At 32.2% G+C, this 15,877-nt stretch overlaps 1 protein-coding gene across 1 annotated transcript in view; it reads right to left on the reverse strand.

Annotated features, from left to right (window-relative positions):
- The window catches only part of LOC124530159 (protein qui-1), a 121,311-nt gene that overhangs the window by 53,622 nt on the left and 51,812 nt on the right, over window positions 1–15,877 (reverse strand). Inside the window, exons 2-3 of the mRNA XM_047104149.1 lie at window positions 5,964–6,128; window positions 5,362–5,441 (exon numbers count right to left, since the gene is read on the reverse strand). Of these exons, the coding sequence (XP_046960105.1) occupies window positions 5,362–5,441; window positions 5,964–6,075 (192 nt within the window). The 5' untranslated portion in view covers window positions 6,076–6,128. The remainder of the gene's footprint in view (window positions 1–5,361; window positions 5,442–5,963; window positions 6,129–15,877) is intronic.

The following is a 15,877-nucleotide window of genomic DNA, read 5'->3' on the forward strand; positions in this document are numbered from 1 at the left end:
CTGATATAACTTCCCTAATCCCGTACCATTTTATGTAACAAAGCTTCTATAATTCGGTGCAAAGTTTCCGAACACAAACAGGAGAAATCAAGCATATTTCAGAGGAATCAGTGTTCATTTCCATACATTGTGAGCAACTGAGGATAGTTCGAGGTTCGCTGGATTTGGTTAAACGCAAGCGGGACCGAAGTTAGCATGGCGCAAATCCTGACGTATAAGTTTTGAATCTTGTATGCATAAGGACCTATTGACTTTGTAGCATATAGTTTTCTATTGGATTTAATACCGAAACCTATTTTCTTTTCAATTATATTACTTAAAAAAAAAAACATTGTTTGAATATTGTGTTTCTATTTCTATTGTAATAAATAAAAATAATATAAGTACTTCTATCACAAAATCATTGACATTTTTTTGATTTATAAGATTATTATTAAATTAATGTTGTCTTAAATTTTCGCGATTACACATTGAAATAAAACTAGTTATAACGGATTTGAATCGCGTATATTAATTATTTTTGGCAGCCCGACGTTTCGAGCACTTTACAGCATTCGTGGTCACGGGTAGAACTAGTTTTATTTATATTATTACATTCTTTAACATTTAGTCTTTGTCATCCAATTCAGGCCAAGATCAACTGTATGGACTAGCCTCCATGGGAGATATTATAGGACCACATTATTATGGGTTGAATAACAACCAGAAGGACATCAGGCATATTTTATTTGAATATAAATCTGTGGTGTGAGTGTGGCTCCATATGTCACATAAAGTGAAATCTGATTCCCTTACCAAGCGACCGAGTTCTATAAATTGTATAATATACTATAGATACAATATACTATAGGTACAATACTGATACTAAATATACTACAGTCTGTTTATTTATGACATCACATTAGAAACTTTTTAAATTATCAGTGTTTTATTATAATATTCTCCATGTATTATATACAAAAACCTTCGTCATTTCAGTCCATCCATTAAAAAAAACCGCATCAAAATCCGTTGCGTAATTTTAAAGATCTAAAGCATACATAGGGACAGACAGTAGTAAGCGACTTTGTTTTATACTATTTAATGATGACTAAATACATTTTAAGTTTTTTAGCCATCATCAAAAACGTTGACTCATTATGTGGCGTGATTTATGAGAACAGCCACGTGGGATGCCACCAGCCTGCGTTTTGGGTCTATAAATAGAATAATTATGAACACTTGTGTACATACGCCGCATTACCGCAACGAGACGTGACTTGACGCATTGAATACATCCCACAAAATTATGCCTAGTTCAGGGACTATTTAGTTTTCATATACAGCTTAAACGAGTCGATTTTGTAAACGACTAACTAACGCTGACTTTGCACTACTTTTAAGATTATTTTTGAATCAAAGCGTTTTGTTTAAATATGTAATAATCCTAACCGTAATCCTGTGCCGATATGGCCCAATGGTTATAACGCGTACATCTTAACCGATGATTACGAGTTCAACCCTAGACAAGCACCACTAAATATTGATGTGCTTAATTTGTGTTTATAATTCATCTCGTGCTCGTGGGTCAAAAAAAAAAAAACAACGCGAGGAAAACTGCATGTGTGTGTGGCTTATATATATGGCATAAATTATGCCATATATATAAGCCACCAACCCGCATTGGTGGAATATATTCCAAACCTTCTCCTGAAAGGGTTTTAGGTTTTAGCCCAGCAGTGGGAAATTTACGGGCTCCTGTTGAATCCGAACTGAGATGTCAATGTCAAGAACAAGAATTACGTATACAGACGCTGGTAATACTGCCACTGAACCACAGACGTGAAATTGAGCGCCATTTGTGTTTATCATAATTCATCCGCTAAAGTAAAACATCATAAGGAAACCTGCATATGTCAAAATGCCACATGTGTATCCATTAATCTTAAACTTGGCCTCTACCCAGCGGTTGGCAATTCACAGGCTGTTTACTTTTGTAACTAATAGTACCTATCACTATGCGATCTGTCAGCTTACATTTAACTGATTAGAATATATTCCTTTTTTTAAATTAGTAATGTCGGTCCCTACCGCTTTGGTTTTACTAATTATATACGAATAATGCTTTCAATTGTTATGACGTAACTATCGTTAACAGGAAAACTAAATACAAGTCCTATTAAGCGATAGACTAAGACGACGTTATATTTTTTTTTTATTTAACGTAAGTATTAATAGACATAACGTCAGGTAGATGTGGTGGATGATGTATGAGACGATATGGCCCAGTGGTTACAATGCGTGCGTCTTAACCGATAATAGTTGAAATACACAATACAACTGAATTTTCATGTGTCATTAATTTGTGTTTGTAATTCATCTCGTCCTCGGCGGTGAAGGAAATATTGTGAGAAACCTGCAACTAATTTCAATGAAATATGTCTCATGTGTATCCACTACGCTGGTCCAATACCAGCGTGGTGAAATATGCTCCAAACTATCTCCTCAAAGGGAGCGGAGTAGTAGGAAATTTATAGCATAAGATGCAACAAGTAAATTATTATATGTATATGCCCAGAATTAAAAATAATAGTGACATACATATTTGATACATATTTATATGTATATTGTAACCATATATAAAATATAATTGTCGGCATGTGTTTCAAATTCGCTTTTAAAAATATATATTAAATGTATGTATGTTTAACGGAAAATGAAGGATTATATTTACATTAGGAATGAAGTAATTTTTCATAGCGAAAGAAAAAGTTTTTACAGCTCTGTCGGGCACGAGGTCCCGCTGAGAATTGAGTGAAATTCCTCAGAATAATGTTTAGTTTGAACTTTTCCTTGCAAAGTATTCTTATGCCATAGCACGTGATAAATTACAAATTAAGTAACGTAGTAAGAAAACTTAGAGTAGCATCTTGCTCTTCCTTATTCAATTAAGAACGTAATACGTTACTTTCGTAAATGGATAATCTATAGTAATATTACAAATGCGAAAGAAAGTCTGTCTGTTACCTTTTCTCGCGTGTACCGAGTCGATTTAAATGAAGACATGTATATAGTTTGAGTTCTGGTGAAGATTATAAGCTACTTTATTAATTCACCTGTCAAGGGGGATAAATAGGGGTTTCGGTTATGTTATTAAAACTCCTGTTTCGTATTTATTTCAAATAAAATACATTGTTGTTTCATGATATAAAACCTCGTTAGTATTCTTAGGATAAAGCGTTTGTATATTAGTCCATTACAATTTTTTTATTAAATTCAGAAAAAAGATAAGATAAGATTTTTTTTAAATTGTTTTCGTGCCAGTATAATTGTAAAAAGGAGATAACATTTTAGTTCCTATAGCAATGTACTGATTGTGTGGAATGGTACATATTTATTTCAGGGCCAGTGTTTGTTTCGTTTAAAGCCAGTAATATTTCAGATGTCTCTGGCGCACACTTATTTTTTGAGCACGCTTTATTTCTGTGCTACTTACACTACTTGCTTACAGCTTTACACATTATTTACAAATTTTTTTTTTTGATTTAATTATAATTTAGCGATAAAGACAAAGAAAGTGCTGTAATTTTTTTTTCTAGACCTGGTCTCTTCTTTGTTAAAAGGTTGTTGAGTTGCGGTTTGTAGCCTCAATATTTTTCGAGTATATATAAAGAAAACGCAAGGATTGGGACGATCTCGTGATTTTTTTTTAAATTTAAAATATTGAAGCATTTGAATACTCATATTGATACGGGTCTATATTTATAACTGTCTACAGCTTTACATAACAAATTAATATAAAATAAACCTATGAGATGATATTTATGAAATAGTTACATTGTTTATCGTTTTTAATTACTCCATGAAATGATATATCCATCGTTTAAATATACGGTAAGCACGCAAGCGTTGTCTAGCTTAAAAAAATATCCTGTAAAGATAATTGCGGCTTCTTTTTCAAAATAAAAATGCATCGCTGTGTGCATTTAGAAATTAAACTGTGGAAAGCAAACGTTGGAAATAATTACACTACTTGAGGAGATTAAGTGCAGCAAAGAGGAAACTGCTATTGTGCATATAATCTTTTTGCTAATACATTTTTAACTACCGAAGCAGTAATACTAAAATCCTACTGACTATATCAACGTGATTTTTCAATTGATTAACATTTTTCTATTTTAGAATCTTATTTCAACAACAACAATAACAACAGGCTGTTTCCCACTGCTAAGATCACCTCTCCCTTTGAGGAGAAGGATTGGAACATTTTCCACCACGCTGTTCTAATGGCAGATTTCCTCACGATGTTTTTCTTCAACGCCGTTCACGAGATTAATTATAAACACTAATTAAGAACATAAATATACAGTGATGCTTCCCTGACTTTGAACCCGCAATCATCGGATAAGATACACGTGTTCTAGCCACTCGCCGTTTCGCTGTCAAGACTTATTTCTCTGATCTCATATTATAAGGTAATGTATTTACTTTGAGGCAGTGTTTTGTAAGCCTAGCAGAGAAAACATAAAGTGCTTCTCTGTGCATTATACGGTTCTGCTCAAAAGGTTATTATTACACAGGTGTTAGTACATATAAAGTGTTTTTAATATGTTTTACTATCACTGAAAAAGTAGTAAGTAGTAAGATTGAAAATTTTTCAATGAGTTTCTGGAGATGTTCCGATTATAACTTTGGCCGACTAGTTAATTAGTCGGCTGTACAGAGACCGACTAGTCGGCGGACTAATTACAGTTTCTTTTGTGTAGGAAGATAAAGTTTTATTGTTCATTAAAGTGAAAAGAGAGTCTCGCGTATGAATTTTCTTTTACAGATTGGATAATGATTCACTAAAAGTCAATTGCATACGGTACCAAATAATAATTTATCTAAATCGAATTTAATGTGACCTTCTCTATCTGTACAGTCAGAGTAAAACTTTCGTCATCTTTCAAATTCCTTTATCAAGTCTTAAACTCTTAGTACTTTTTGAATCTAAACATCAAATCATTGCGACGCAATGTGTCATTCTCGATCAGTAAAGCAGATTACCGCTCCTACTGAGCACACGATAATAGATCTTAAGGTGACGAATCTTCTTACCCTGACTGTACATACTTATCAAGGAGTACATATAATAAAAGAACACTCTTTGCCGAATAGTCATCGACTAGGAATACAGCCGGATAGTGGCCAACCAGTCGACAAGTAGATGATAAAGATATTTTTTCTTTATTAGTTTCACTGAATATTAATAAAAATGTTTTGGAAGTATTTATTTGTCCTTGAAACTTTTCTATTACTTTAAAATCCTTTTCTTCAAATTGCGATCAATAAGGTATATACAAAGAAATGAATAATTTTTTTAAAATAATTTCACCTCACCTCGATATATCGATCATCGTATGTGGATTGCAATTCAGGACCCACGAGTTCGAGAATCTGGCGGCGCTCCTCACGGAAATCTACGAAAAATAATACAATTTAGTTTTCTTTATATTTTAGCTAACTACGCTAAGCTTATCTTTTATTTTTTTCTGGATATTAAATTATTAAACTTGTAACAATAATATAAAGGCAACGATGTTCTTTCTGAAGACTTTTTAGCAGTAACTATTAAGTAATGCATTAATTTAATGTAACTCTTATAATTAAGCCAGCTACGATAGACAGAATAGAACATATTTTTTTATCGATCAATATTAAATTTAAGACGATCAAACTCGGACGAAATCCATTTAGCCAAAATATGGATATTTAAAAAAAGTAGGTAAGCGATGCAAAAGATATACTCAGAATGTTATATTGTTCTATAATATTGAATAGCATTTCGAGGACCAGAATATACTTATAATAAAAATTTTCAAAAACTAATAAAATATTTGTAATGACTTTAATATATATTCACTGTTAATATGTTTCTTAATCCCTTTCAGTTTGCATTTGTTAAGCTTGAAAGAATTATAGCTAGAAGTATCTCTGCTTACCATTATACACGGACGCAACATATATTTTCACAGCGCGGGGTCCAGGCCACTTATCACTTTGTTCGGTGTAACCCTGCAGTGCTTGAAGCACTAATGGCTCCGGAGCGCTCATCGCACCCCCACCAGCCCTTATCTCAACCTGCACTCATCCTACACCACTGCTTTCTGTGAACAAAGAAAGTACCAATCAATACGAGTTTTTGTGAAATTTAGATTAGATTTTAGATATTTTATTCTATATACTATACTAGACACCCGTCCCGGCTTTACACGGGTGCAATGATATGACATCACAATGGAAAGTATCAGTGTTTCTTTACTAAATTATACATAAAAACCTTCTTTTCAAAACACTCTTTCTAAAAAAAAATCGCATCAAAAGCCGTTGCGTAGTTTTATTGATTTAAGCATTCATAGGGATATAGGGACAGAGAAAGCGACTTTGTTTTATACCATGTGATATATAATCTAAAAATATAGGTACGACTTTTCTCTGAAACTCGTAATATCCTTAGCGATTTTATAAGCGATTGTGTTTGCGTGGTATTCTTGATTAACAGACGTCCGTTGCAACTCTGTGGCGTCCTGTCATAAAATTGTTATTAACAAACAGCTTTGCACGTGGATCTTTCTAGATCCATCTCGGAATATTATTTTAATTTACAAAAGTATGAATGAAGAATTGTTTGATGAATTGTAAAATTCCCAAGCAAATAATACTGTTAAAATAATAATGTTTAAAGCTAGTATAGGTAATTAATTGGAATGTTTCTTTCTTAACTTACAAACATGGAATACAACAAGAGCAAGGTACTCAAATTTGACCTTAAGATTTTGCTTACATCACGCCCTAAGAAGTTTCACTTTAAAAAACCCTTCGTAATTTGTAAATGTATTCATTTTGTCAAGTGAAATACACAACAATAGGCACGATAACAAGGGAATAGCGATCTCGCAGATGGCGCTACGTACACAAAGGGATCTAATCAAAAGCAACTCGAATGTCCATTATTATACGCCTTTTTATAGCTCCTTTGAATGAAGCCTCAGAAGATTTATCGCCGATAGCGTACTTAATACCTATCGTTGCGGGATAAATGTATCGATCGTTTATTATCATTAGATTTGAGTACGTGGTTTTTTTTTCAAGTAATTGCTTCTGATATGTGTATTGTTTTACGATCAAAAATATAAAGGATGTTGTACACAGCACGGTTGTGATATCGCTTGGTTGATCTTTGGTCTCATGTAATCTTCGTGTTAAATATTACATAGGTTAACACATTATTTAATTTTAAAAATTTGACACATTTAAAATGTTATTAATGTCAAATGAGAACATTCACACAGAAACACCATTCCACGCGGTCAAGATTTATACAGTAACTAGTGTTAGTTGATATTTGTATATATATATATATATATATATATATACAAATATCAACTATATATATATATTTACTATATATATATATTTAAGCATGTAATGTTGTTAATTCTAATGAGAACATACATAGCATCTGAAATAGCAATACTTATTTTAAGAAGCAAGAAGTCGAAAATAGTTTGTTTGCCACATTTGTCAAAATAAACCAAATATTAAAAGGATCGTCCATTAATATGTTCGGGTAACTAATGCAAATACACAATCACGCTATGCCAAGTGAAGTACCGAGATATAATAATTATAGTTGTACAACATAAAATATGTATTATTAGCTGTGACATGTACGTATAATATGAATATAAATTTCTGTTCGGGAAAATAGAACATATGACGCCTGCTTTAAAAACTTTTTAGTATATTTTTATTGAAATCATTATTTCATATCAATCGCTAGCATTAAATTCATACTTAAGGATATAATTTAAATATATTAATTATATAAATAAAACGAGTTTTGTGGCCTTCATTTTTTTTATAATTTATCTCGTGCTTGGCAGTGAAGGAAAGCACCGTGAGGAAATCTCATTTTGTCAGATGATAAATGCCACAAGTGTATCTACTTACTCTGTGGAATAAGCTAGAAGGCCATTCGAAACAGTGGCAGTAAATAGGCTACAGAGGTAAGTGGAAAATTTTTTTTTTCTATTATTTATGGTACAATGTGTTTCTCTGTGCACATTTTTGGAATCTTTATTAGATTATGTTTATCACACATAACGTTTCACATTTTTCAAATAAGTGAAACATCCAAAAAGGTTCTATATGTCTATGAAAGTATTAATTAATAAATTACATTAGTCATTACGTATACTGTTTGAAAGTTATAGCGAAACCATAAATTATTTTTTTTGTTTACGTAACATTAATTCGAAACAAATAACAAGCTCGATTACGCCTTTTCAGTAATTAAAATTGAGCTTTGGAATAGAACAGTTGTTATATTATTAGATACGACGAAGACTGTGATAAATTATTTAACGCGCACTCGTTATATAAAATTCTGAACAAAACAATATTATGAACAAATACGTGTCTGAATATTTATTCATAATACTATATTCAATAAAATTATTTATACGGAATTACATATGTCTATTAGAAATTCTCGACTAAGTAAATATTAATAACGAAATTAATCCAAAGCGTAATCATTGTGGATTTGTACATTAATCAACTTAGCAAATATGGCGTTATCGCGAGAAATATATTTATCACAATAAAATGATATATTACAAAATGTGAATAGGAAGACACAACTTACGTACAACAAACATACTACTAGGTTTTGGTAGTAACTATTAACAAGCATCAAGATTCTGTACACCTATGTTCGCAGAAAAGGTAAGAGATACATATGATATACCGGTGTTAATATATATTCTTCTAACAGTATTAATATAAGTAGGGGAGGTGATTTACTAACAGCTGCTCTTTTTTATCTGCTTTTTTACACTTGAGTAGATACATGATAAAATACTCTACAAAAGTTGTCGGCGCTACTCGACGTTTTGAGATTGTATCCTTCTTTATAAATAATATTCATTATTATTAGAAAAACCAAATCAAAATATTATTTATTCAAATAAGCTAATAAAAATACTTTTAAATCATGTAAGTGTATTGAGTTAAATGTTAAGACCAACCGGTAAAAACAAAGTACATAGTTACAGAGTATATATGTAAATATAGTACAATGAAATTTAAACATTCTTTTTCATACATTTTTTCTTAATTATCGACGTACATTTGTAGCTGATCTTAGGTAAATTTATCAAAGATGTTTCTCGTTAATGTAAAAATTATAGTTGTTGTGTGTTGCAGCCAGCTTTGATCCGTTCTATTAATAAACAGCTACACTTAACGTGAGCCGAGATGGCCCAGTTGATAGAATTTGTTGATCTTAACTGAAGGTCGCGGGTTCAAATGTAGACTAGCAATGAGGATTTCAAATGCTATATATTTGTGTTTATTATTCATCTTGTCTTAGCACCGGCAACGTTTTAAAGAAACTGACATATATCAGATGAATCTTTAACACATACATATTAGATTGATAGTAAATTTTAGAAAAACGCAAGATATTTTTCTTTTTTGTCCTACATTTTTAAATAGTCTATTTATATAACCAATTCAACTTTTCGTTTATTTTAATAACTTATTTATTTAATTTACATTAATTATATAACATGTAATTGAATTATAAAATTCATATGTTTATAAAAAAAAAAAACTTCAATTTTTGTATCTACAACATTTAAAAAGATAAGGCACCTATATAGGCGTGTTTAATGATAATGAGAAGCGTTACTTCTTACTTATATTATATTTATTTTAAATATCAAATGGGATATAAACAAGCAACAATACTATGTAACCTAAAAGAAAGCTGTCAGTCTGTCGCAATTATCTACTTATTAGTCAATGCCAAATATTTCAAGGATTAGTTTATGAAGCAGCTGTATCATGATTTTATCTGTGATAGCCAACAATATGAAATTTATTTATTTATTCAGAACCTCTAATTGTTAAAATACATTCGATTGTAAGCGATATCAAAATTCTTAATTTTTAACGATAACTCTTTGTAAGACCATGCTCTGTTTAATTTCCAAAGTTAATTCAGTTTTTTTCTTTTCTTTTAATTAAAATAGATCACATCAAATTTCTCGGTATATTGAAAGGTAATACAGGCCTTGAATATCGGATTAGGAGAATTGATGTATCTGTTAAAAAAATGTAGAAGCAATTTTAATTTCCGTTGGGATGATAAAGTGGTCATGATAATATAAAACCTCCTTCATTTTTTGTATTTGATAAAAATAGGTAGCTTTTTTTTTCTTTTGTTAAAACTGAACTAATAATATTTATACACTTAAGCCCAAAGCTTATGCTAAGAGAGCAGACGACTATAGCCCATGGGGTCAGAATAAATCCTACTTTTTAACATCGCGAAAACCGTATGATGTTTTAAAAACTATTTAAATATTGTGTTGGGAAAATACTGTTAGAAACAATTCGAAAATAACACGATAAATACTTCTATGCAATTTATATGTTCTCGACCATCGTAATGAGGGTCGCTTTTGCGTTTTATTGTCGATATAAAGATCTCTAAAGAGCGCGCTCTTCTAGAACCAGAACCATTTCAGATTTCACTTGCACGGTTCACTTGGTATACGATCACATATGTATACTCATCACAACAACTGTTCATATTCTATTATTTTTTCATGTTGACCAATATTTATAAATTATTCTGATAAATATAATTTCTTTCTTTTTATAATATTTGTAGATTAACGGGAAATAAATCCTCCTTATTGTAAATGTAGATATTTAATTAAACTGGCTCATTACAACAATGCCATGTCTTGCTGTTTGGCTTTAGAATTACCATTAATTGTCATAGTTCTTTTAACTATGATGTAATTATTATTAATAAGTACCATTGTAATTTTTATTAAGATTAGCAAATTTCCTTTGTAAATATAAGGTTATAAAGCTAAGGCTGTAACAAATCAGAGGACTAGAAAGCCTAATGTTTGAATAATCGTATTTTTTATGGAATAGGTTAGCGGACGAACATATAGGCCACCTGATGGTAAGTGGTCACCATCACCCATAGACAATGAAGCTGTAAGATATATTAACTATTCCTTACATCGTCAATGTACCACCAACCTTGGGAACTAAGATGTTATGTCCCTTGTACCTGTAGTTACATTGGCTCACTCACTCTTCAAACCGGAACACAACAATACTGAATACTGTTACTTGGAATAACTGATAAGTGGGTGGTACCCAGATGAGCTTGCACAAAGCCCTAACACCAAGTATTTTATCCAGTAGTGCAGTGTTTGAGAATATATTTGTAACTAAACACTATGTAAATTAAATTTGAGTATGCATGAAATGAAACAATAGCTTATTTCATAATTTCTTTGGATTTGATATTATCGTGTGTGACATATTTCAATTCGCACGCAACGTACTGTACTGTTTAAAGCGAGATTTAAAAAAGTTATATAAATGTCGAGCGTAGGTAGGCGAAGGTATTATTACAGAAGGCTTTGAAAATAATATGCTTATCATGTAATTTACATTGTTATTCGTTTTTAATGTTAAGTATTAAACAAAATTAAAAAATAATTTTAAAATTATTTTTATGTACATATAATTTTTCAGATGGTTAAAAGGTTTAGATATTTTTTACATATCCACGTTCCGAATTTATGGGTACATATGTAGAAAAATTTTATCAGACAAATGACGAAGTTTTTCTTAAGTGCAAGATTTGATTTATACACACAAATTATATGCATGATTGAAAAAAAATAACAATTAAACCTATTGACAGTTCTTAACTGTAGAATGTACGTTCCAAATTGAAGAAATAAAAAAATATATTGTACAATTTATAATGGTAAGTTGGACGAACCTTATTTAATTTTTTTTATATGTAAAAAATAAAAACGAACGAAAAATTAAAAAGCATATTCGAAATAATCTCACAAATTTATCTCGGAGTTCATGTGATGCTCACGTACATTTCGAACCGTGACCTAATTTAGATACAGAAGCGTGGGCGTACTTATCTTTATCAAGCGTAATATCTGAACTTTTTGTCATATTCAAAACCATTGGCTTACTTCTTCATTTTACAAAATGACTTTTTTTTATGAGATAGGTAGCAAACGAGCAGGAGGCTCACCTGATGGAAAGTGACTAAGGGACTGGGCGGTGGGCCCATGGACATCACCAGGAGAGCAACACCAGGTGCGTTACCGGCCCTTCAGAAAGGAGTACGCTCTTTATCAATATCATCTGTACGATTTTCTTACGATTTTTTCACGTGAGTTACATTATGTGTAATGGTGTTGTTTTTTTATACTCGTACTTAAATAAGAGTCATAATCATTCATTTTAAATTTGGAATAAAAGGTACTCCTTTCAGAGAGCTGTGTAAATGAGAGAAAGAATATGGCGTGACTTGACTGGATAAGGGAGGCGGTGGGTTTTGGTTAAAAGACATAATAAGCCCCTGAAACGTAAGCAAAGCTCCAGGCAATACCTAGTAATCATAGTGTTTCAACTTATGAGTAACCAGTGTTGATATGGTACTAGTAGATACCATAAACAAAATATACTCACATATCATGCTCAGCTTTATGGTTTCGATTTCTATTAAGAACAAAATAATTTTAATATTATGATTAGTATTTCATTAAAAAAGTAAAAAAGTAAAGTAATAGTCGGTAAATTTCCCATATATATACACATAGGGGTGCTTGCCTGAGTTTGAACCCGCAATCATCGGTTAAGATGCACGCGTTCTAACAACTGGGCTATCTCGGCTCTCTTTATTAAAATATATTTACAAATTCTTTATATAAGATATGCAGTAATATTCCCTTAATGTATAGATAGATAGATAGAATATACTTTATTGTACACCACAAACAATAAACTTTACATGGAAGAAAAAAAATAATAAATTAAAATGTACAAAAAGGCGGTCTTATCGCTAAGTAGCTATTTCTGCCAGACAACCTTTGATTTGGGGAAATTGTGCAGCGAAAAGGTAGGTGGTGCCTTATATATACAATAATACATATATAAATAAACATACATACATATATACATAAATATATATACTAATAAAATAAATGAACAACACATATAAATATAAATGAATATAATAATATATAATATATAAGTCGTCTCAAATTTAATTATGTAAACACAAAATTTTTAAATAAGTCACAGTAAATAAAAAAAAAAGAAGGAAACAAAGTAAAATTAACAAATAAAACATAAAAACTATACAAGACCATATAGTGACTAAGTTTCCATAGCCAGATAGTGCTCTTTTACCAACCTCTTAAAAGACAATAGCGTTTGCGCTTGCTTAATGTTAATGGGTAAAGCATTCCACAGTTGGATAGCCTGTACGGTAAAGGACATTTTGAAAAAAATTGTGTTATGCACAGGTATCCTCAATGTCAGATTTTCAGCCGATCTTAACCCTTTATTATGTAGTCCTAGGAACTCAAATTTTTCCTTTAAATAAGTCGGGGCATTAACATTAAACAAGACGCAATAAAGAAGCGAGAGAACATGCAGATTCCGGCGAAAGCGAATAGATAACCACTTGAGTTTAGATCGAAAGTTGGAAACATGGTCATATTTGCGCAAGCCAAATATGAAACGTATAGCAATATTTTGGAGTCGCTCAAGTTTAGTTGGTCCTCGGTTAAATTAAGATAGCTTGCGTCAGCGTAATCGAGAATAGATAGGAGTAAAGATTGTGCTAACATAATTTTGGTTGGAATAGGAAGGAAATAACGCAGACGCTGTAGAGATTTAACGGTGCCAATAGTTTTCCGACTTAGTTCTTTAATATGGCAGTTCCACGATAGAGTATTATCTAAATGTATACCTAGATTTTTAACGTTTGGACTACAAGGTATTACAGCATTATTAAATTTTATTTTAGGTAAATCAGACCAAACCACTCTCGAAACCAAACTCTGGCTGCCAATAATAATGGCCTGAGACTTAGAGGGATTCACCTTGAGACCATGAGACTTACTCCAATGGCAGATCTCTTCCAAGTCATTATTAATGGCAGAAATAGCAAGAGGTAGGTTCTCAAGGGTGGAATGGCGATAAATCTGTATATCGTCTGCATACATGTGAAAGAGAGAAGTGATTTTAGATGTTATAGAATTAATAAATAGTGAAAAGAGTAACGGAGACAAGACGCCGCCTTGAGGTACGCCGGATTTTACAACACTCCAAGACGAGACAGTCTCATCAATACGGACACGTTGCCGGCGCCCTCGTAGGTAACTGCGAAACCAATCAATTACTGACGGAGATATCTTAACAGAACGTAGCCGACCTAACAGTATATCATAATCGACAGTGTTAAAAGCATTGCTAAAGTCCAGTAAAGTCATAACTGTTAGGTGCTTATTGTCCATTCCCCATCGAATGTCGTCGTCGTATTTATCTGTTCAGTCAATAAGTCGCTCGAATCCATGTTAAATGTTTTGTTCTCATTTTACCTCAGATTTACTCATTAGCATACTACAGATAAAATCTTCAATTAAAATAATTAAACCTACAAAATTATAATAATTGATTTAATTAACAATATCTGATAACGCGCTTAATCTACTTCAATATAATTAAGTTATTATTTTTATCAGTATTCAGCTTTGGTTACGTGATTTTTGTATAAATGATTTCCATACAATATTTTAATATCAGCAAATTTATTCAAACGCTTACATTACGATTATGAGGTAGGTAACAAGAACTCGTAGATCACTTCACAATCAGCCTCTCGAAATCGCGTTCAAACGATACCCACTTCATAAATGAAATTCAATATATTTACTATGAGTGTTCTTGGAAATTGATTTTCTCTCGCAAGTTTGTACGATATTCTTATACGGTGGGTACATTATTGCTTGCTAATGGTATGTGCTGGGCTAATAGATTTAATTACTGCGAGTGCACTATGCTATAACTCAATTTGAAACTGAGATAATCTTAAGTAGTAGCAATACACTTCAATTGTAGTATATTCTTGAGTTATCTACTTATTAAAAGCGTCTTTATTCACTTGTTTTATTAATATACTTATGTAAGCGTGATAAAGAATAACTTATTAATAATAACTATTGCGTTTCTGTCGTTATCCTTGGTATCTAGAGTCTGAATTTGTGGTAGTTTTGGTATTCTCACAGCTGGGTCTTATCCACCTTTGAGAGAGTTGGTATCAAGCTTCTTGCGGAAATTCTTCTTCTTTGCTTTTTTCCAACGGTGCTTTCTGTTACGATAAACAAGATATGATAAATATTAGCACTCAATTTTGGCAGATCGGAGCATCAAGGTAGGTGTCGACGGTGCATGCTCTGACTTAAAATTCGTCAATGCTGGTGTTCTTTCTGGTGGTTCCTTCTGCATATCAATGATTTGTTGCAAATCAGGAACATTCATTGCTATGCAGACGACATTACCGTTGACACCTTATACACCGGCTGCGCTAATATTTCTCGGGAAAACGTCGAAGAAAACCGGAACAAACTTGTGTCTGAAATCGAGTCTTAGTTAAACGTAGTCTCGAACTGGGACCGGTTAAATTTAGTCCATTTCAACCCCAAAAAGACGCAATTTTGCGCGTTAACCGCTAAAAAAACACCATTTGTCGTATCTCCACGATTTGAGAACATCCTTATAGCCGCTACAGGTAGTATCGGAATACTTGGCGTTGATATTTCGAGCCTCGTTCAGATCCGCGGTCAATTGGAAGGCAAAGCCAAATTGGCTTCAAAAAAGCTCAGTGTGCTCAGCAAGGCGAGACAGTATTTCACGTCGGCCCATCGCCTAAAACTTTACAAGGCTCAAATTCGGCCTCACATGGAGCACTGCTCTCACCACTGGGCGGGTGCTCCCC

Source organism: Vanessa cardui, chromosome 6 (genome assembly GCF_905220365.1).
Source record: "Vanessa cardui chromosome 6, ilVanCard2.1, whole genome shotgun sequence".
Lineage (NCBI taxonomy): Eukaryota > Metazoa > Arthropoda > Insecta > Lepidoptera > Nymphalidae > Vanessa > Vanessa cardui.